Raw genomic sequence first — 23,450 nt, 5'->3', positions numbered from 1 at the left:
AGCATATTCTGGTTGCTTTACAAGCATAGGCTAATGAATAAGGATTGGAGGTGGAGGAGAGGGGAGGTGGGTAAATGGCCCTGAGCCTAAATTCAAAAGTGGACCCAGGCAGAGCCTGCCCTTCTTATGGGATAGTTGTGGAAATGAGGCTCCATCCCTCTCTCCGCCATGAACATGGCGCCAAGAGAGGTCACCCACAAAGACGACATTCTCTCTGATTACCAATTCAGTTCCCATGGAAGCGCTCAACAGGGCCCTTAATTTCTTGTGTTAAAACAACAAACGAGGTGACCCAAGCACAATCTCTAATAGGTAGCATGGGTCAACAATTATTCATTTGTACTAGAGCTTTTCGCATGACGGGCTATGATGAAAATTTGTCCTCTTCCTGGCAAGAGCTATAAATTAGTTTTATGCCACTGTTAAACGCAGAGGCAAAAAAGGGAAGGGATTAGGAATGGGGGAGGGTCAGTGAATAAGGTCTGGCTGCTTCTAACAACAAAGCAAGGTACTTTTTGTGCCACGTGGACAAGGCAGGTGGAGGCAACAGAGGTCAGTGAGATAGGGCTGAAAAGAAATGGATGCAGTGACTCCGAAGAAAGACAGCAAACTCTTCAAGGATCTGAACGAAATCTTATTTTTCTTTTTATCCCCAATCTGGCAGGTTTGCTAAATCAATGAATACATAAATGATTGGATGCATGCAGTGATTGTGTCTTTCTTAGCCAAGTATGGATAAAACCAATTATGCCACATTCATATGAGGTCTCCCCGAGTTCTCTCAGGCCAATGGAGCCACTAAAAATGATGGTGTTCATCCACATTTTTGGATACATATTATTCCACAAGATATCAAGTGGAAAAAACAGCTTATGAGACTATATGTCCAATATTTAGGCATTTATGTTAAAAAAAAAGGCAATGAAAAAATTGCACACCAAATGTTAATGGTGGTACCATTGGGATGGTTGGCATTTTGAGACTTTTCTCCTCTCCTCTTTAAACTATGCAAAAATTTTTAAACTATCCTAAAATTTTAAACTTTAAACTATCCTCAAAGTTTTGTGAGGAGAATACATTATCTGCTAATCAGAAAAAAATTAAGTTTAAAACCAATCCACCATGAACTCACAGTTATCTGTGCTAGGAAAAGAGAATGGTGATGTAGATCATCTAGAAGATGGGAAAAATCACCCACGCTTGACTTTGGAATATGTTACGTACATGTTCCCTCCAAAAGATTTATCTTCCTAATTATGCTTTGCTCTTTACTTAATATTAGGATTAGTTCTAAGTCCCTGAGCTCCCCTGCCAACTAAATGAGCTGAGCTGGATGGCAGGAAACGTCAGCTTGGAATGAAATGAAATGTGAGGTGCAGGTGATCCACGTGGGGTAATGGAATGCTGCTGCTTGCAGGGAGAAGGGCAGGGCCTGGGGCTCGGCACCCACATTCTGCAGCCCACTTGGAGTCCCCAGAATCAAAACCCAGTTCCACTGCTGATAACCCCTAGGCCTCCATTCTGTACTCTAGTGTCCCTGGATACAAACTGCTGGTGATAATAGTGCCCACCTCCTGCAGGCCACATGAGGATTAAGTGAGGCGATGCGTGTGATGTGCTTGGAATAGACACACAGCAGGTGTCAGCCAGGGCCATTGTGTTCTCAAGCATGCCCTTCTATGATTTACAAATTAATTCCGCCATTTAAATACATTCTCCCAAATGGATCTCACCATTTAAAACACATTTTAATGCATTCTCATACTATCCAGGAGGGAGGCAAGTATCATCATTTTCATTTTGCAGTCAAGGAAAACAAAAGGAGCAGCTCTTGGTCGTGGAAGGAGTGCAAGAACTGGGCCACACCTCGATTTCCCACATGCCTTCCTCACCCTATGCCCCTGCCCTTGCTCATCAACCCCCACTGGGTTTAGCTCTCTGTGCCTCAGTTCCCTTTCTTAGCCAGCACAAGGACATTTAAGTTTCATCCTGAGGCCTCTCAATAAAGACTTGGAAGATGAGTCAGAGAATTACTGTGCAGTGCTTGGCCAAGATCTAGTGCTGAGGAAATGCAGAGTTCTAGCAGTGGGAGAAACTGAAGAGGCTCTCGTTCATTCTGACTATTTGCCTGGGAGGGAGCATCAGAGGTGCTGGGATCCCAGGCTTGTCATTTCTGTGTTTTATGGAGGAAGACTTCAGTGCCTTTACCAACTTGTCTTCCAGCAGAAATATTCTCCAATATTAGACTCATAGAAGAAAGGCTGTAGTGAGATGGGGGGAGGGACAGGGAGAAGGATAAAGTTCTTCCACATTCTCCTTCCTTGAAACATAATTTATGCACAAGTCACTTGCTTCCAAGACCACTTAGAATTCTAGCTTCTTCCTTGACTGCCATCCGAGGCAGTGGAGCAAGGCTTTACACCTCTTAGCTTCCCCTTCTCTCCCACTGGGTTCAACATTGAGAGAGAAGGAAGCAAAAAAAAAAAAAAAAAGGAAAAAGGGGGGACAAATTGCACTCAGACCAGAGTTAAAAGATAAACTTTCGAAGAATTTATTTGTGACTGAAGGGAAAAATGTTATGGGGCAAATGCAGACACAGAGTGAAGAAGTAATATGATTGGTTCAAGGGTGAGCAATTGCTTTATTTGGATTATCCCAGTGGGAAGCTGTCAGTTGGCAACCTGTGATTGCCAGAGCTTCAGTTTCATCTTGCTTATGTAGGAATTTAGGATATTAGAGCCACCTCTGTCTAAATGGCCTTCCTTTTTATTATTTTAACAGACCCCTGCAGGATACCATCTTTACAGTCTTCCTACAAATCCCTTCCTGGCCTCTGGAAACATCTCTTCCCCCTGTGAGAAATGTAACCTTTCTGAGGCTAGGGCCCACCTTAGTTGGCTGTTTGACTCCAGCACCTCCCATGACATGTAGTAACTGCTGACTTTGTATTTGTGGAATGAATGGTTGATTTATTGAACAAATCAATTTTCTATGTAACAGCAGAACCATATGGAAACCAATGTGTCCTACCAGAAAGCATGTTACTTATTTGTGTATATATCACTATTTAAAACTAAGAGGAGGAAGCTGCTTCTAAATTATGAACATGACAACTCTATTAAACTAAATAGTAGGAGATTATGGGTAGCCATAAAAAAGTTGTAGAATTCATTAATTAAAGCTAAGCTGTCTCTCCCCCCCCCAAAAAAAAATGAGTTTAAATACTGTGGAAAGAAAATAAATGAACTTCCCATTCTTTGCTTAAGAATTCTGTCTCAGCTCTGGCACCAGTGAAGTCTGTGTTACCAGGCAGGGCTCGGTGACTCTGTGACTCACATGTCTAGTTTTTACAATAATATCTCCTTGGAATAGGGCAGTCCTATTACCATGTCATGAAGGTAACTATGGACTTTGTTACAGAATCAGAGAGTCTATCAAGAACCTTTCTCTTGGTTCCTAAAGGAATGTGAGGGCTTTGTGAGGGGAAAGGGATGCCCAGCATGATGTAAGGGGCCCCGGGAAGCGGGTCTAGGCACACTTTTCACAGTGGGGCCTGTGACCCAGCAGCGTTTGCATTCCTGGCGGCTGGTTAGAAATGCAGTCTCAACCCCAGTCCGACCTTAGGGATCAGAGTCTGCATTTTAACAAGATGCCCAGGTGATGTGAGCGCAGACTGTGCAGAGTCTGAGGATTGTTGGTCCAGCCCAGTCCTGGCACAGTAGTTATCACAAGAGTTTTGTTGCTTGTGATAAATAAATGTGGGTCATAAAATCAAGCGCTTCAGATCAGATGAGTTTCACACGTGCCTTCCCTTCTGCACCATTCTGCTAGATCAGTGATTTTCAACCTGTGTGCCTACGTGTGCCTCAAATATTTTTAAAGATCATTAATTAAATTATTTTCAAAAGAAGTTCAAAGCACAGTAAGTATATATATATATATTTTACTCTTTTTTAATTTTGATCAACATAATTTAAGTATGCCAGGGAAGTTTAACTATCAGTTCAAGTGTGCGGTGAGATAAAATGAAAAACACTACAGAAAGATGGGAAGTAAGCCCAGTCTACAGGTGACACAAGCCGCAGGCATTGTGCAGGCCGGAACAATGGTAGCGTGGAAGAAGGCTGAGCTTGAGACTGGGACTTAATCTTCTCCCCCCTGGGCCAAATGGAGAATACGGAATTAATTCTTGTAAAAAGTGAGCACCCTCCAATTGGGGAAATATGACCCAAATAGGGCAATTGTTGAAAGGTAGCCACAGTGAATTCTGTACAGAAATACATACATGGAGACAAATGGAATTGCCTTGCAGCAGATTAGGGCGATTATCTTAGCGGACACTAATAAACATACTCCTTAGAGACACACTGTGATTGTAATAACCCAAAGATGAATATTGGATGAATGAATTATTAGAGAATGGCCAGACTGCTAACCTCTCAAGCCCAGGAGGCAGCAATTCTCCTTCTGCCTTCCCATGCCTGCCTCCCAAGCCTAAGATTTTTATTAAATATGTATCCAGCTACTGGCAAAGATTTAGAGTCAATAAAACACCTGCCCCCACCTTGCTTATGGGGATTTACTTGGAGCTGTTAGCAGCTTTTCGTGGCTGTCCCTCAGCTTAGAGTGAGGAGAGCCACAGTGCAGAGAGAGAAGGAGCCAATTATTCAGCGTGGCATTCACCCAACGTCAGGGTGAGCCTCCTCTGACCTCACAATCGTGCTGTAGCATTGGTTTCAGTCCTAGCCCCTGTCAAGTCTCAGAAAGAGGGAGCTCTATTTCCAGGACCAAAGGGCAAGGCCTGTGCCACACCTTCAGCATCTCATTCTCTGTATTTCTGGACTCTGCCTCTTCCTGGGAATGTCAGCCATGACCTTGTCCTTTTAAGCCCATGGGACTCTTAACTTTCCCTGAGCCTGTCCCTGCAACCACTCATGCCCATCCTCCAATGTCATTAGCTAGCAGCTTCTCAGGCAACCAGATCAACAGACTGGCCAAAGGAGCATATGAAAAATGAAAGAAAAGACCTCTCAGTGGTTGTTTCTTAAGCCCCATGAAATAGGCCCATGTAACAGTGACCTGGAGGTAATGAGCACCCAAACCCATTCATTCTTTCTCCCTCTCTCTTCCTATGATTTTTTTGACATATAGCAAGCAGTGAAGAGTGCAAATCTTAAATATATACTTCAATAGATTTTTGCAAGTACACGGGGTGCTCAAAAACGTGCATACATATTTTAAGAAGGGAAAGACTGTATGAAAGTATAATACTCAGTAAATACTGATAATAAAAGATGAATACGCGTCACGTTTGAGCACCCCTAATTGGAGGTGTCAAACATTACCTGAGTATTGCAAATTTAATACAGTTTTGCCTTTCTTAAAATGTGCATATATTTTTGGGGCACCTCTGTATGTACATCCATAGAGTCACCAACAAGGTTGAGTTAAAATATTTCCATCCCCTTAGAGGCTTCCTTGTGTCCCACTCAGTCAATGTGCCCCCATTCAAAGATAACACTGTTCAGGGAGCCGGGTGTGGTGGCTTGTAATCCCAGCACTTGGGAGGCTGAGGCAGGTGAATTGCCTGAGCTCACAGGTTCAAGACTAGCCTGAGCCAGAGCGAGACTATCTCTAAAAAATAGCCGGGCACTGTGGCGGGTGCCTATAGTCCCAGCTACTTGGGAGGCTGAGGCAAGAGAATTGCTTGAGCCCAAGAGTTTGAGGTTGCTGTGAGCTAACATGCCACAGCCCTCTACCAAGGGTGACCAAGTGAGACTCTTGTCTCAAAATAAAAAAAAAAAAAACAAGATACACTGTTTAAGCCTCTGTCACTGTGGATTAGTTTTGCACGTTTTTTTAACTTCATGCAAGTGGAACTCTTCTATATATATACTCTTCTGTATCTAGCCTTTTTTATCCAGCATGTTTTTGAGATTTATCTGTGTCTTTGCACATAGCTTTGTTCATTCTTTTGTTATAGTTGCATGGTATTCCATTGTGTGAATATATCCACTTCATCCATTTGAAGGGCATTTAGGCGTATTTAACATTTTGGCTGTATGAATTAATGCTGCTACCAACAGTCATGTGCATGTGTTTTGATCACAATGTTCATATCTATTAGGTGTTGATTATAACTGGGAAGGGTCTCATATTTTACCCAAGTTGTAGCCTGCCACAGTTTTGTAGATGCTGGCAGAAGACATGAGATTCCTGGGTGAGAGACAAAAGGGTATTAAGTGTCAGCTTGTGCCAGGCAGCTAACCCTGACAGGCTAGAAATTCAAGACATGAAGTTATGAGCAGCGTTCTCTTTCACTACTCTAAGCTCACAGGGGAGATTGTATTTACAAGAGGCTGCAGTCCATAAAGATTGTAGTCGCAACCTTTGTTGCCTACTTAGTGCTGGGAAACCCCCATCCCAGTATCAACTACCTGGTCTCCCAAATTACCAGGTCTGTCACTGAAGTGTGTCACATTGGTTGCACCACAAGGAATGTGGGTGACCAAGATGCCATTCACATAAACACTAACCCTTAACTGCCTGGTTTCTTACTTTATCTCTGGGAGTGAACTTTTTGGATCTTGGGGGTTGCATCCTCTGTACCCACTGTGGGAACACCATAGTATCCGAAACCTGGAAATGTACCTCTGTGTCTTTCCATGAAAAGCCTTCTTGGTTTGAATTGCTTTAGAATAAATAAATTGCCTACATTTAAAAGGAAGATTTTTAAAGAAGAGCTTTCATCCTAAACAGCTATTAGGTATGTATTGAAAAATCAAGTTAAAAATAAAGAAAAAAAGAGACATAATGAAATAGAACTGCTAACTTAGAGACTCACTTGGCAAGATGAAAAAAAATAAAATTGGCCCTGGTAAAAATTGTCAGGGAACTTTAAGGGAGAGTTAGAAGGACGTTAGTGTTTTTACGAATTCATTCAACTCACACACAATCCTAGAAATTATGTAGAGTGAATTTCCTTAGTTTACACCTCAGCCAGCCAGCTGTGCAATAATAATGGTGATGATGATAATAGCTACCACTTATTTCCTTCTTACCCTGGGCTGGACCTATACTTGGTCTCTCTGTATATATATTATTAATATAACATACATTATACTGATAAACGCTATGAAGTGGAATAAGTAGGGTAAGGAAATCGAGAGGTTTTTAAGACAGCCTCAGAGTGGAAGTAATTATAAGGCAGAGAGGGAGTGAGCCCTGCGGGTATCTGGTGGTGTTCAGGCAGGTGTATGGTTAACATGTTCAAAGAAGAGCAAGAGGCCAGTGTGCTTAGTGCACAGCCAGTGGGGCAGTTGTGGGAAAAAGGAATATGAGGCCGGGAAATTAGGTGGGGGGCCAGTGTGTGTTGGTTCTTGATGACCAGAATAGGAATTTGGGGTTGTTCTCAATTTGATTTAAAACCATTAGAATATTTGGTGAGAAAACTTCCAATCTGTATGAGGACAAGAATGGACACGAGAAGACTCATGTAGTTTTCTAAAGCTGCCACAACAAAATACCCGGAACTTGGTGGCTTAAACAATGGAAATTTATTCTTGCACAGTTCTGGAGGCCAAAACTGTCAGCAGGCCACACTCCTTCTAGGCCTAGGGGAGAATTCTTTCTTTCTTTTTCCAGTTCCCGTGACTCCGGGTCTTCCTGGGCTTGTGGCTACATCACTCCAGGCTCTACCTCCATTGTCAAAGGGCCATCGCCTTGTGTCTGCATTTTCCCTGCTTCTGTTTCTTCTGAAAATAGGCCCATCTGGGTAATCTAGGATGATGTTATCTCAAGATTCTTATTACATCTTCAAAGACTATTTTTTTCAAAGGTCACATTCACAGGTTCTGAAGAATGGTATATAGACATATCTTTTGGGGATCACCTTCCGATACAACACAACTAGTTAGGAGGCTATTGTAGGGGCCCAAAATGGCTATGAGGGTGACTCGGGTGGTATAGGTGGATGGTGAGAAGTGGCTGGACTGTGTTAGGGGGATGAAGCAATGGGAGGGAGTCATTCATTCACCCTCTCCACCAGTATTTATTGGGTATTTACCATGCTCCAAGCACTGTGCTGGCACGGTAGCAACAGCAGAGAAGAAACACAGTTCTCACCCATCCGAAGCACACAGCAGGGTCACACGCAGCTTCTATGTCCCATTACTGTCTGGATCTGGGTACGAAGCTGCCAGGACCCCTTCCTGGTAAGCTCACAGCTATGGACTTGCACACACACACACACACACACACACACACATTTCTACAGCAACTGAGAAGGAACAGTAGAAGGCAGAGCCTCTAACTAAAGACAAACAGCCTTTTCATATGTATGCTCCAGGACACAGTTCTCTTTACGAATCATTCATTCATTCAAGCAACATATGCTTACTGAGCATCTATAATGTGCCAGACTCTGCAAGGGGCTGGGTTTGCCCATCACTGGATTGGGCATGAGGCAAGCTAAATATACCCCTCCCCTTAGTGACTTCCATCCTAGTGGAGGAGAGGTATCCACCCACCAGTGATTTTGAGCATAAGTTGAAATAAGTGGTGAGTTGTACGAGTAGATCCTAACTGCAGCGTGGCTACTTCACAAGACAGTGAGGGAGGAAGCATCCCCGACCTCCAGCAGCAGATTGTCTCAGGCAGCACCAGTTGGCATGACGGCTGCCACCCTTGAAGGATAGAAGGGACAGAACTGGGGTGATCCTCATAGAGAAAGCTGTCACTGACGCATCGATTCGTGTCAGGAGTCTGCTGCCTGTCGGGCACTGAGCTACTCGTGGCAGTGAAGACACATGAACCATGAGTCCCCATCCTGAAGGCACTCAACAAGCAGCAGAACATTCACGTGTAAGTCAGGTAACGCTGCTCAGCCAAGGGCTAGGATCTAGAAACTAAAGTGCTCTTGAATCTCAGAGACGTAGTTTTTCTTTTTACAGTGTCATCTACGTATTTCTTCTCAGCCCCTCGCCCAGCTGGCAACTGCACTTATAAAAGAACTAGCTTGGTCAGGAGGTTTTTGAGACCTATAGTCTATGCAGACATCTGTGTGGCCCCTTTCATTATTTTGCGCCATAGGTCTTGTTTTTCAATAGTTTTGTCCAATAAAATTGTCATTTTTCTATTTTCAAAGTAATAACCTATTTCCCTCTCTTTTACTTAATTAATGTCAGAGGCAGCTCAATACTCAAGGGTCCCATGTGCACTGACCAATGACTCCACACTCAATTTGTGTCATCTTGATCATCAGTAGAGGAACTTTGTATGCAGTGATATTTCAGAGGGAAGATTCTAATGCTCTTAAGAGACGGTGTCAGACCACCACATCTCCTAACTCAGTAGCTACACACAAGAACATTCAGAGCACAAACTTTCTGGACCCATTTGTAAAGTAAGAAATCTCTCTGCACTATTTTAACTGAACTTCACAGCTTGAAAACCACTAATTTCATCAATGAGAGCTCATTTCCATCATCTATTATGCTGATTAACAAACTACTAATTCTACCAACAAAAGCCTCTGTGGAAGTGTCCATTAGTAGCACTGGTGTGAACTGGCAATATGGATACTAATTGAAAGAATTGTCATTACCCCTGGGGTGTGGCCTTTTTCAATAAAATATTACATGATCACTTTGAAGTATAAATTCATGATTTAGGAATTGACAGAGTCTACAATACAGTTTAAAACTATCTATGTTTCTGGCCAGGCACAGTGGCTCATACCAGTAATCCTAGCACACTATCTGGGAGGCCAAGGCAGGTGGATTGCTTGAACTCAGGAGTTCCAGACCATCCTGAGCAAGAGCAAGACCCCCTCTCTACTAAAAATAGAAAAAGTAGCTTGGTGTGGTGGGCGCCTGTAGTCCCAGCTACTCAGGAGGCTGAGGCAGGAAGATCACTTGAACTCAGGGGTTTGAGAATGCTGTGAGCTATGATGCTATGGCATTCCAGTCTGGAGCAACAGGATGAGACTCTGTCCCAGCAAAACAAACAAACAAAAAACTACTTATGTTTCTATCATGTTCTCTATACTAAAGCATTTTAAAAGAAATCGCAGACATTTCATGCCGTCCACATAGAGACCTCATCCATTTACGCAGAAAGGGTAACTAAGAGCTAAGTCTAGTGTAGGAGGAGAGGGGCACGTGACACATTTTCTGATGAAGATGTTCCTATCCCAGGTAATAAAAGCTGCCTTGTTGCTTTCTATCTCAGTCCAACTTATTTCTTAGCTGTTTGGAGAGTCTGATGTGCTCATGCATGGTCCCCTAGGTTTTGAGGAGGAGACACGGAAAGCCAGGGAACAAAACCTCTGGAAAACGGAATGGGCAGCAGTCAGCCCTCAGCCGTGACTGTCCTTCCCTGAAACAGAGAGAACATTTACACATTACAGAATATGGCACCCAGGCCAGTCGCAGTTATTTGGCCAACTTGGCTCAGGCCTCAGCTTTACCCCAATATTCTGATACCTGCCCTGATCTGTCTCCCAACCCTGCCCTCGGCCCCAGGCTGCCCTTTCTCACCTTGTGTGAAATGCATTGATAATATTGCTGCCTTCTCTTCATCTAGGACTAAAAACTTCAGTTAATTCATACTCACAAATAAGGGCATGGGCAAACGCAATGCCAGTGCCTGTCATTTAAAATCAGGTGCAAAAATCCTCTTTCAGCTAAAATGCGTGGCAATGTCCTGGAAGCAAGGGAAAGGGGAAAGCAATCCTGTTAGTGAGCTTGCTGATCTCAGGAAACAGATGCTGGGGAAAGGGTCATGTGCTATTTTCAGGGGCAGCTTTCTCCTCGGAAGCCAGGCTTTGCCGAGATAACCATTACCAACCGGGGGAGTGTGGCTGATCAAATTAAGGAATGTGTTTTAAAATTCAATTACACCCTCAGTAGAAACGGCCTCACTAATGCTTGGTGAAAGAATTATGCCCAGCCTATAAAGCCCAACATTGCTAAACCCTGTTTTGCACATTATTTTAAAGGTTAATTCAAGATCTCTCTTCCAAATGGGAAGTTAAATATAGCCAATGGAAAGAAGGCATTCACTGACTGAGGGGTTTATCAGTCTGTAAGAGTTCATTAGTTTTAATTAGTGTAATCGCTAATGTTGCATTAACTGTTTAGTGAAGGGAAGTAATTACTCACACATCCTCTGTATTAGATGGGAAGATTGGAATTCATTTTCTGAAACGATTAGCATTTTGCCAATTAAAAGAATTCCTTCTCTCGTGACCCAGCTCACTCCAGGATCATTTAAAGGAAACATATTTTCCATTAGAAGATGGGGCAAGAAGAAATGAAGAATTAAGGCTGTGTTTAGGGTGACGCCTGTGGCTCACAGGAGTAGGGCGCCGGCCCCATATGCCGGAGGTGGCAAGTTCAAACCCAGCCCCAGCCAAAAACTAAAAAAAAAAAAAAAAAAATTGCATTTATTCTGAGTGCCTTCCGCAGGCACAGCAAGTACATGGGTCTATTATAATGTCTTGCTCTATTTGCCTGGTTATTCACTTTAGTCTCTTTGGATTATATCCTCCACTGCTTTGTAATGCAGCAGCAATTGAAAAACAAAAAGGCTAGTGGAATAAGAAGCCAAAAGGAAAAAAAACATGAGAGTCCAGGTGAAAGGATCATTGCTTGAATCCACTGGTTAGACAAGGAAGGGGACTTGCCACTGCCCCACTCTGAGAGCCAGCTCAGAGCAGGCTCTGCCGGGGGGCTTAGGGATCTGGTGCTGCCCCTGAGAGCTACCTAAAGGTCACAGCCATGTCTCTTGGGTCTTCCTGCAGTTTTCCACTGTGCATGGGGTGCCATCCCAGAGCCACAGCGTTGCTCACGGAGGACGAGATATTGCAAATGTGCCCCAATATCTCTTCTCTACCAGATTCTCTGTCCATCAGCCACTTGGAACTTCTTACTGCTTCTTAAACATCTCATTCTCTTTTATATATGGCATCTTAGAACCAGCTGGCAATCCCCTTGCCTGTTCACCCAGTGTAAATGTCATCTCACACTGGCTAGAATAGCCCGTGCCCTCAGAGCCCCTAGTGTGTGCTGCATTTTATTCCCTGTATTACAACGTACATGATCACAGTTGAGTTGACCAGTGAGGTAGGAACAAGGAGCTTATTCTGTTCCGTATTCTCAGCTGCCTGCACATGGTAGGTGGTGTGTGCATTTGTGTCAAGTGGCTTAATGAATTGGGGCGTGTATCTGTCTCCCTCTGCCTTAAGCCCCATCAAAGCTCAGCCTAGGAAGCCCAGCCTGATCAGATCAGCAACATCACATGGGGGGAATGGAAACAGTTGCATGAGGGTCCACATGTCAAAGGGGGCTGAGCTCTGCTGAGTGCGTCTCCTGGGCTCCCTTTGCTGGTGGGTTTCTGGTTGGGTGTAGTCAATGGATGGCTCAGGGAGAGATGGAAGGGAGGCAGGATTGGAGGTCCAGGCATTGCTCCCCTGCTCCCTCCCTGCTCTACTCCCCATCTCTGACATTAGTTGCCCAGATCAGGACAGAGTAGAAGGAAAATGGATCTGGGGAAGGGCACATGGAGAAGAACCAGCCCAAAGACCATGGCTGAGATGGGAGTTTTGGGACATTCTGTCCTCGCTGGTCAGTGTTGAGGCAGGAGGCCCCAGACCATGTGAGAGGCTGGGTGCTGAGCCCAGCCCAGGCTGCTGCCCGTGTGTGACAGTCAGTTGACCAGGATGGAGACAGGTAGGCAGAGACTGAGGTGAAGACCACCCATAGCCTTCGTTCCCAAACTGCATCTAAATGGAAATATTATCTCCATGTAACACTTGGTAAAGTTTTTAATGCCATTTTCCAGGCATATTTCATTAACCATTAACATTCTCCGGGTATAAGTATTTTGATTCATTAAGATTCTCCTGGTATAAGTATTTTGTCAATGAGAACACTGACTTAATCAAACCTGCTGGGCAAATAAACAGTGAAAATGACCAGAATCTTCAGGCATTCAGCCTGTGATGTTCACGGTCTATGATCTCTGTCACCTTTAATTGATCGAGGCTCTGTCCCCAGTTTTGCTCCTTATGAGCTATGAGCAATGTGCCTTTGGGCAAGTGATTCATTGTCTCTAGTTTCTTCACCTACTACATATGAGACAAACACTATATGTTCCTCTCATGGCCGTCACAAAGACTGTGTGAGAAAGGGGATGTCTCATAGACTGGGAGTCGGATGACATTTGGGGTTTTCTTTCTCTTTCTTTCTTTTTTTTTTTGAGACAGAGTCTCACTTTGTCACTCTCGGTAGAGTACTGTGGTGTCATAGCTCGCAGCAACCTCAAACTCTTGGGCTCAAGTGATTCTGTTGCCTCAGCCTCCAGAGTTGCTGGAACTATAGGCACCTGCCACAAAGCCCGGCTATTTTTAGAGATGGGATGTTGCTCTTCCTCAGGCTGCTGGTCTCAAACCTATGAGCTCAGGGCAATCCCATCTACCTTGGGCTCCCAGAGTGCTGGGATTACAGGTATGAGCCACCATGCCCGGCCATGACATTTGGAGTTTTCCGTGAAAGCCAAAGACCAGGTCCTCCTTGCGTAGCAGAAGAGGTTTACCCCCTGCTGGGCCTGCGGATAGCTGGAAGGACCGTGGCCAGGGCCCTTGATACTGGCTGTTGGAGAGTGTAGTGGAGCGTGTGAGCTCCGGGTTCCCTGCATAATCCCAGGGGGTGAGAGAAACCCCCAACCCAATGATTAAATGGTACATGTCACCAACAGGAAGGTGGGGACAAAGCCAGCTTTAATTTTATGTTTAAACAATAAAGAAATTGATCTTTTCTGTGAAAAATTAAATGAAAGTACTTTCTAGAGTGCCTATACTTAGTAGATATTGTATATTAGTTAGTTCCTTTCCTATTTTTAGCATCTCAGGGTAAGTCAGACTTGCTAGCAGGATTCTGGAGCACAGCCTTCCCCTTCATAGATGAAGATATTCTGTCCCTCTTGGGGGCTAGGGGTGTCAGAATGGGTGATAGCAAGCTGCCCAGTAGCTGCCACCCTGCAACAGGGCAAGAGCTATTGGAAAGGCCCTCTCGCTCACACTCCTGGGGCAGAAGGCAGAAGCCAACAGCCACAGCTCAAGAGCAGAGCTGGTGCAGGTGCCATGGCTCATGCCTGTAGAGGCCGAGATGACTTGAGCTCACAGGTTCGAGACCAGCCTGAGCAAGAGTGAGACCCCCATCTCTTAAAAAAAATTAGCCAGATGTTGTAGAGGGTGCTAGCTACTCAGAAGACTGAGGCAAGAGGATCACTTGAGCCCAAGAGTCTGAGGTTGCTGTGAGCTGTGACACCAAGGCACTTTACCAAGGGCAAAAAAGTGAGACTGTCTCAAAACAAAACAAAATTAAAGAACAGAGCTGGTCTGGCCCCCACCCGCCTTCACATCACCTCCATCACTAGCGTGACCACCTGGCGTTCTGTGCGTGTGGAGTGTATGTGTGTGCATGTGCACGTTGTGCGTGCGCTTGTGTGTTTGCATGCATGTGTGTGCATATATGTTGTGTGCATGACCGTGCGTGGTGTCTTCATGCATGTATGTGTGTCCTGCACGCTGTACAGTAAAGGGAGCTAGCCAGGCTCTCGCTGTTACCCATAGTGAGTGGCGAGTGGGGAGAAGGACAGAAACTCTGACTGCAATAATGGCTGAGTGAACTTCACCCCCATCTTCTACACTTTGGGATGACCTGAAGCAAGGTGAGGAGGCAAGTGCCCTAAGGCACCTGAAGTGCAGAAAGCGTTTGGAGGGCTAGAGCAGAAGGGACACTTTCTACCTGAGGGTAGACTCTAAGACATGGCTGCCTGGAGAGGGCCTGGTGCCTGAAGCCCACGTCGCCTCCGCTGCATGACCTAGATCCAGCAGGCTAATTAAAGAAAAGAACTCCGAGAACCAAGGAGAGAGCTGAAGGTGGGCATAACCGGGGGTGGGGTGGGGTGGTAGCCTGTGTTCAGAGTCAGGAGGCATGAAAATGAATTCCAGCCTTTCCCTTACTGGCTTTGCAACCTCAGGCATGTTATTGAAGCCTGTTTCTTCAACTGAAAAATATAAATCATAGTGTTCATGTCACCAAGAGGACATTTGTCAAAGCTGTAATTAACTATAGGCATAATAATATCTGTACCACCCACATCCAGAAACAGTCTGTTTTGCCCACAGGGCATGGCCACAGCAGGTGCTCAATAAATGTTTGTACTACTTGATCAGAAGGTGCCACTACAGCTCCTGGTTTTATTGGAACCCTGAGAAAGACATGTTAAGAGATTCTCAAGGTGGAGCTGTCTGATGGTGAGCCCCTGGGTGGAGCTGAGAGCCAGAAACAGGGTAGATATGTGCTGGGGGGTGGGAAATTGCAGCCAGCCTCTCTCTCTAGGGACTGTCGTCTAACTGCACGTAATTGGCTCTGCATTCTACCAGGTGCCTTAGAATCCAGAAAAAAGATGCCCAAGACAGCACAGTCCCTGGCAGTAACTGGAAAGACAAACTGGCATAATCAAACTTTTGATCTAAAAAATAACAACAATGAGCAAATGGAAAAAATTTATTGACCTCCTTTGCTTGCACAAAAATATCAACAGTATCAAAGAAGCAAAAAACGGCTCAGCGCCTGTAGCTCAGCGGCTAGGGCACAAGCCACATACACCAGGGCTGGTGGGTTTGAACCCAGCCTGGGCCTGCCAAACAACAATGGCAACTACAACAACACAACAACAGCAAAAAAATAGCCAGGCATTGTGGCGGGTGCCTGTAGTCCCAGCTACTTGGGAGGCTGAGGCAAAAGAATCGCTTAAGCCCAAGAGTTTGAGGTTGCTGTGAGCTGTGATGCCACAGCACTCTACCAAAGGTGACATAATGAGACTCTAACTCAAAAATAAATAAATAAATAAATAAATGAATAAGGCAAGAAACAACAAAAAGAATCTCTTTGTTCTTTATGATTGATGGCCATCATAATGCATGCTATTTAAAGGGGAAATTGTTTGTTTGCTTGTGTATCTTATTAAGGAATCAGAAAGGTATTGAACTGAATTTTCAGAATCTCAACACATCCCCACCCCAAGGTGGCCTACCCTGTTATCTGTGGTTATTAAAGGAATGAACGTTTCTCAGCCTGCACTGTTAAAAGCACTTTGGGCTGACAAGGGTAGCTCACTCCTGTAATCCTGACACTCTGGGAGGCCTAAGTGGGTGGATCACCTGAAATCAGGAGTTCAAGACCAGCCTGAGCAAAGCCAGACTGGTCTCTACTAAAAATAGAAAAACCAGCCATTGTGGCAGGGCCTCTCATCCGTCCCAGGTACTCTGGAGACTGAGGCAAGAGGATTGCTTGAGCCCAATAGTTTGAGGTTGTTGTGAGCTATGATGCCCCTGCACTTTACCCAAAGCAACTGAGTAAGACTGTGTCTTAAAAAAAAAAAAGTAATAATAATAATAAAATAAAAGTAAAAACACTTGGAACACCTGGGGAGTCTCGGTAGGAGAGTGAAGGGTCTCATCCCGCACTGATAATCTTTTCTTCCCTTGCAGTATGTGTCCAGCCGGCACGCCATCGCCCAGAGCACTTCAGAGCAAGGCAGTTTCCACCCTCACCATCTCACCCACCACTGCTGCCACCAGCGCCACCACCACCACCTCCGCCCCCACGCCCGGCCCCACCTCCTTCACCACCAGGAGGCCGGGCTGCACGCCGCCCCGGTGACGCCCTGCGTGTGCCCCTTGTTCTCCTGCCAATGGGAAGGCCACCTGGAGGTGGTGGTGCCCCATCTGCGGCAGATCCACAGGGTCGACATCCTTCAGGGAGCTGAGATCGTCTTCCTGGCCACGGACATGCACCTGCCTGCACCAGCTGACTGGATCATCATGCACTCCTGCCTCGGCCACCACTTTCTGCTGGTGCTGAGGAAACAGGAGAGGCACGAAGGGCACCCCCAGTTCTTTGCCACCATGATGCTGATCGGGACCCCCACCCAGGCCGACTGCTTCACCTATCGTCTGGAGCTCAACAGAAACCATCGACGTCTCAAGTGGGAGGCCACCCCCCGGTCTGTCCTGGAGTGCGTGGACTCGGTGATTACCGATGGGGACTGCCTTGTCCTCAACACCTCGCTGGCCCAGCTCTTCTCTGACAATGGCAGCCTTGCCATCGGAATCGCCATTACCTCGACAGAGGTCCACTCCTCTGAGACCGAGATGTGACACTGGAGCCGCTGGTGGCACAGCCACCCTGCTGAGGAACTCTGCCTGTGCCTGGGACCCCCAAGGGCCAGGAATCCAGACTCCTTTCTATCCTTATCCTTCTTTCCTTTCTCTCTCTCTCTCTCTCTTTTTTTTTTTTTTTTGTTGGTCTCAGGTACTTTGTAGAATTCAGTACTTGTCTGCCATGGGCACTATATTATGTAAACATCCTGTGATTCAAGCTCTTGGTGTGATGTTTGTCTTGTTTTGTTGGTATTGTTTTTTAGAATGTTTGTGAGATTCAATCAGAATAGTTCTCTCCCACCATCCCACTGGGGAAATTTCTTTCTCCACTGTTTCCAAAACGAGTAAAAGCCACCAAGACCATGAAGCAGACTGTGTGGTTGAAAGGAGACTTAAATCTAAAGTGTGTGCCGGCAGCAGGTGGGGGACTGGGATCGTATTTCAGGCCAACCAGACAGGACACTGACACCTTCCTGGGAGCCTCAGGGTCAAAGCAGGGTACCTGGGCATAAGGGAGGGACCTGGCCTGGAAGGTCCGCCGTGGATGGATTCCCCAGGTTGTTTCTGGGACTCAGGGGAGTGGACAGATGTTGAACCCTCTTTGGCAGGCTTTCCTTGCCTTGTTCCCAGGCTATGCTGTGCCATCTTTTCCTGCTCTGGAATCAAAGTCTTCAGATTTTTGGTGCTTTCTTGAAAAATCCTTTGCCCTCCATTGAGCTAAGAGCAGATGCTGCTGAGTAAAATGGTAGACACAACCAGGGGAAGAAAAGCGACAGAATAAAGAGAACATAAAATTAATCTCCCACCTCCAAGAGGGCACTCCCTCCTCAGAAAGTCTTATTAGCGAGTCATAAAATCCATCAACCTCTTACTAAGGTGGGGGCTTTCGGAGTTATGCCAAGGCCCCACTTTGTCCTTGATACTTCGTATAGCAGAACCAGGGCACAGTGTGACATGCCAGGAACTCAGAGGAGAATTACCTGAGTAATTTCACACCCTGGAGGGCTGGCCCCTCTCCTAAACAGGGCGTGTTCCCTCTCCTCACTTCCTAAAATGCTCTAAGGGCCCATTCCACACTACACACATTCGGCACCCCATTGCCGTGTGACTGGGAAAGCAAGGGAAACCCACGTCACCTCTATGTAGATTGTCTGAACAATTCACCAATAGCCCCTGTGAAAGTCTCTTGTGTGTTTAGTCAACTCTGCCTTTTCTGTTCTTTTTTTTTTTTTTTTTTTTTGTAGAGACAGAGTCTCACCTTATCGCCCTCGGTAGATAAGGCATCACACAGCTCACAGCAACCTCCAAATCCTTGGGCTTAGGCAATTCACACAGCTCACAGCAACCTCCAAATCCTTGGGCTTAGGCAATTCTCTTGTCTCAGCTTCCCAAGTAGCTGGGACTACAGGCACCCGCCACAATGCCCGGCTATTTTTTTGTTGCAGTTTGGCCGGGGCTGGGTTTGAACCGCCACCCTTGGCATATGGGGCCGGTGCCCTTCCCGCTGAGCCACAGGCGCCGCCCTGCCTTTTCTGTTCTAAGCTGGACACCTTCTAGCCTTCCTCTTTCCTGTCGTCTTTGTCCCTCCCTCTGGCCGCTCTCCAGACACTGCAGAAGTGTGTGGCATCACTCCCACGCAGATGCTCACTAGAGACCATCCGGCCTTTTGCCAACCAGATGCTGCTCTCTGTGGCCCATTCCCTCACCCTAGTCCCCCGCTGGGTCCTGGCAGGCCACCCGTGGAGAGCTTAGCTGCAGGCAGATTGTCTTGGCTGGACACCAGCAATCTTTTCTTGACCAAAAATAATTGATCCTGAAACACAACACTCTTCTTCCAACAACTGGGTAATTCTCCAACCATATTTGCTGCCAACCTACACCCCAAGCACCAGAAGGAAGGTGCCATTTGATAGAAGATTTAGTAATATGGCCTCTCTGGTCACTCATTCATGGCTGGGACCTTGAGCCAAGAGAGGGCAATAAATTGTGTCACAGATTGAGCAAATGTCCAGCTCTGCCATCTCAAGGAAAGGGCTGTACCCTGTTCACTTTTATGGCTACCCAACATTCTACAAGGTACCAGCTAGCTACACCCTCAGATCACATGGATGGCCTGACACTGATTGGTTAGCCCTGGGAGAGACCCCGGACCTTTCCCCTGAACCTGCACCCCCACTGGGCATTAATTCTGATACCTCTAGAAGCTACAGTTCCTCCCCGGTCTCTGATACTCTACCATTTTGAAAGCATTTGTTTAGCATCACAAATGCCCTAGACAAACAAACAAAACCTCAATAAGAATATAATTCATCGTCATAGGCCCTTAGGGTGCCTACAGACAGTACCTTTGCCTTCTTGTGCCAACCACCTGAGCCAAACTGGAAGTGACTTTGGGTTATCATCATTGTACAGGAATGAGTGATCTCAGATAGAAACTTGTATGTTTGTTCCTAGATATCTTTACGATAAAGAGTTGGAAATGTGTTATTATTGTCCATTTATGGTGCTCCCAAGAAAGCCTTTCTCTCTGTATCTACATGTAAAGAATGAAAGAAAAAATAGCAAACTAAGTGAATTAGAAACAGAAACCGGTAACAACAACGCCTGTGTTTGAGCTTTATAGTTTCCAGAGGGCTCTCTTATTCCAGTCTCAGGTTAATCCTCATCAGTATCCTCAATATACTGAAGAAACAAAGGTTCCAAGACCTGAAATGACCTCCTCAAGGTCACACATCAAGTGGATGAACCACAGCCAGAACTCAGATCAACTGACTGCCAACTTGGTGTTCTCAAAATAGGAAGATGGACCCAAAATACTCCTCAATATTGTCACCTCCTCAGTAGACTGTAGGCCTGAGGATCACCTGGTCTTGGTCTGGGGGATGGTTGGGGGAGCAAGGAGAGAGGCTTTACTTTTAGAGGCATCTCTGTTTGAAGAGCTAGTCTGCCTGAAAGCAAGGGCCCAGCCTGAGGCCCCTTGACCTGTCTGTCTCCCTTTGCCCACCCCCAGGTTTCTCAGCTGGGATTCCCAGGAGTCCTGCCAGAGCACAGGGATCTGGGTGCTTCATTCACACCAGGGTGCTAGACTTAATGACTCAACCCCTAAGGAGAACAGAACAATATTCTCAGGTGTGGAGAGAGGGGCATTTCTCCACTTAAAGCTGAGCTTATGCAGATAGAAGATGCTGAAATGGAGGACACACTATACCAAGAAGATTGTCTTTTTAGCAATCAGTATCCACATGAAACTGTACCTGAATAGACCCCATCACCACCGTGGCTTTAATGGGTCAGGATAGTAATCATAATAGTACTCATGGCTACTGTTTATTGAAGTTTTACTATAAGACCTCATGGGCTAAGTACTTTGAGTACATTATTCCATGTAACCCCCATAGGAACCTTATGAAGCAGATAATCTTCATTGTAGCCATGTTACAGGTAGAAACTTTGCTGAGAGAGGTTAGATAATTTGCTTAAGCTTACTCAGCTAACAAATGGCAGAGTTGGGCCTGGAACCTAGCATGTCTGACTCCGAAGTCCAGGCTTCGGATCAACATCAATCCTGTCATTTCTATGAATTTATGGACCCAAGACTCAGAAGGACCCGTGCATAAACTCTGAATGGCATATAGGGCTTTTAGTATTTTCATACTCAAATATGGCCTATCATTTCGATTTTTCCCCATCTTTTTCCACCCCAAGATCCAGTGGTATACTAGGGCTGGCTTGTATTCTAGTCATTAATTTTTTAGGAATTTTGTGAGCTGATTATTAAAACAGTATGGACAGTATTAATAATTATATACATTTACAATTAAATTATACTTAAAGCAAAGGTAATAAATACTCAAGCCCCATGACTTCCTTATTATATCACTACTCATTTTATTTTCTTTGCTCCCGAGGTTATTTACATCTGTCATATTTGTACGGTGAACATATATGATGATGTGTGACAAAAACATCTTCCAACTTCACATTTAGTGATGTCTTGGTGATAGCCTAAGATTAGGCATAGTAGAAATATTTACACCAAGGAAATTAGCAAATGCTACAAGACAAGGCTTCCCCCACCCCGAAATCCAGCTGTTAAACATTTATCAGTACAGTTTTTTCTTCAGTACCCATGGAGAGTTATCAATAGCTCCAGGACCCCTATGGACACCAAAGTCCAAAGCTGCTGAAGTCCCTCATATAAAATGGTGTAGAATTTGCATAAAACTTACTCGTATCCCCCCATTTACTTCAGATCCGTCTCTACATTACTGGCAATATCTAATACAATGTAAGTGTTATGTAAATAACTGTAATACTGTATTGTTTTTTAATGTGTATTGTTTCTTATCGTTATTTGGGATTTTTTCCCCAAACATTTTCAATTTGTTGTTGGTTGAATCTGAAGATGTGATACCCTCAGAAACAGAGGGCCAACTGTATACTGCTGCCTAGGCACTGCTAATGCACACAGTAGGGTAGGGAGAGGGAGAGGAGACTTTGGAAGGAGGAGCAAGATCTGTTGGCTGTACTGAAAGGGGCACAGGTGACAGCCACACCTGTCAAACAGCAAATTACTAAGAAAACACACACAAGCTGTTCTGGAGAAGACATTCCGAAGCCTCTAAGCAGCTTCAAGAGTATTCTCTAACAAAGAGCACCATCTGCCCCACCTCAGACCTTCCTTTGTTGCTCTTAATGTGCAAAGTTCTTTTGGATGGCTTTCATGGAAAAATCATGGCTCCACAAACCTATTGGCAATTCCAATCCAATAAAGCAAAAACCAGGCTCCATAAAACTGGGATCTCGTTACTTGTTCTTACAGGTTATCCTCCCTACTTTCTTATTACATATTGGTCAAAACCTAATAAGAAATGTTTTACTTTGAAATTAAAAATTGGCAACATCCAACATTGGAGAAAGATGGAATAAGCAGTGGTTTCAAACATCACATAAAATATAATACCACAAAAGCGGGACCCCTCAATAGCATTAAGTGGTGGGACAGAAAAGGTAATGAGTCACTTACAGGGACTGTAAGGAATGTCACTTACAGAACAGAGCCAGTGTCTTACTTTCCCACTTTAGCTACTTCACTTCACTGCAACTCAACAAAGACCCTGTTTATGATCTGTAGTTTACAGAGACCAATTCTCTTTCCATATCAAGGGCATGGTTCCCTCTAGGACAAAAGTCAAAGGAATCTGCGGCCTTAGTGCCTAGGAGCTTTCAGAATCTTCAAGGCCAACAGTGTGGCAATCACTCTGATCCCAGTGATTTCAGTGAAAGGGATGAAGTGAGGGTTGCTGATGTTTCTACTTGGATCCAATATCTGATGGAAGAAGGGATAGTCGGGTGGACATTAGGTTTTGGTTAAAGTTCAACTACAAATACCATCAAGAATGGAATCTCCTAGTCAGATTGTTAAATTTCAGATTTTTTCCTTAAGATGAGCTTGCCATTGGGTTCACCTGGAGAATGGACCACTGAAGAACTCCACTGAAAAGAGAGCCAAGAGATGTGTTGTAGATAAGTGATGATTTCCCCCAAATCAGGTCACCACATGAAACTACATACATGGGTTGGAGCTTGTCTTTTCCAACATTGTATGAAAATATTTCACTGAGCACTATACTGTAAACATTCTTTCTCCTTTTTTAGCCATTTTTGGTTTGTGTTTTAGGATATTGAGATAAGAAAAAGAAAGGATATTGAGAAGCATTTTACTTACCTGAATTGATGATGTATAGATATAATTTTCTAGGCTTTCTTATGATGTGAAAGACAATAAGAAGAAGCAAGCTTAGAATGCTACTTCATCTCTACCCTGTCTCCTATGGAAAAAAGTCATTAAATTGCATTTGATATTGCTTCCTTGATCTCTTTGGAGCTGTTTTGTTTTGTTGTTGTTTGCGGGTCCCCCTCCCTCTGCCAAAGCGTGTGCGCACACACAGACACACACACACACACACACAGAGGCTACTGTGCAACAGGAGAGAATAGAAATGAAATGTTTCCAGGGAAAGTGCAATCAGAAAGCTGCCAGCTGCCACATTTGACTTCTGTGTCATTATCTTCCTCCCCTTTTCATTTTGCCTCCATGTTAAAGCCATAATTGCATGCAAGGAAGAAAGTGTGACCAGAAGTGAATGGAAACCTTGGTGACTAATTTGCGCCGTACTATTTCAGCATATGGTAATGCCCAGAGAAGACAGAATAC

General features: G+C 44.9%; 1 protein-coding gene across 1 annotated transcript in view; it reads left to right on the top strand.

The window, feature by feature from the left end:
- The window catches only part of SIAH3 (siah E3 ubiquitin protein ligase family member 3), a 63,922-nt gene extending 45,866 nt beyond the window's left edge, over positions 1 to 18,056 (top strand). The window contains exon 2 of the mRNA XM_053563784.1: positions 16,562 to 18,056. Within this exon, the coding sequence (XP_053419759.1) occupies positions 16,562 to 17,230 (669 nt within the window). The 3' untranslated portion in view covers positions 17,231 to 18,056. The remainder of the gene's footprint in view (positions 1 to 16,561) is intronic.
- Positions 18,057 to 23,450: the final 5,394 nt, after the last annotated feature.

The sequence above is a fragment of the Nycticebus coucang genome, chromosome 15 (genome assembly GCF_027406575.1).
Source record: "Nycticebus coucang isolate mNycCou1 chromosome 15, mNycCou1.pri, whole genome shotgun sequence".
Classification (NCBI taxonomy): Eukaryota; Metazoa; Chordata; class Mammalia; order Primates; family Lorisidae; genus Nycticebus; species Nycticebus coucang.
This window is presented reverse-complemented; position numbering and strand designations above follow the sequence as displayed.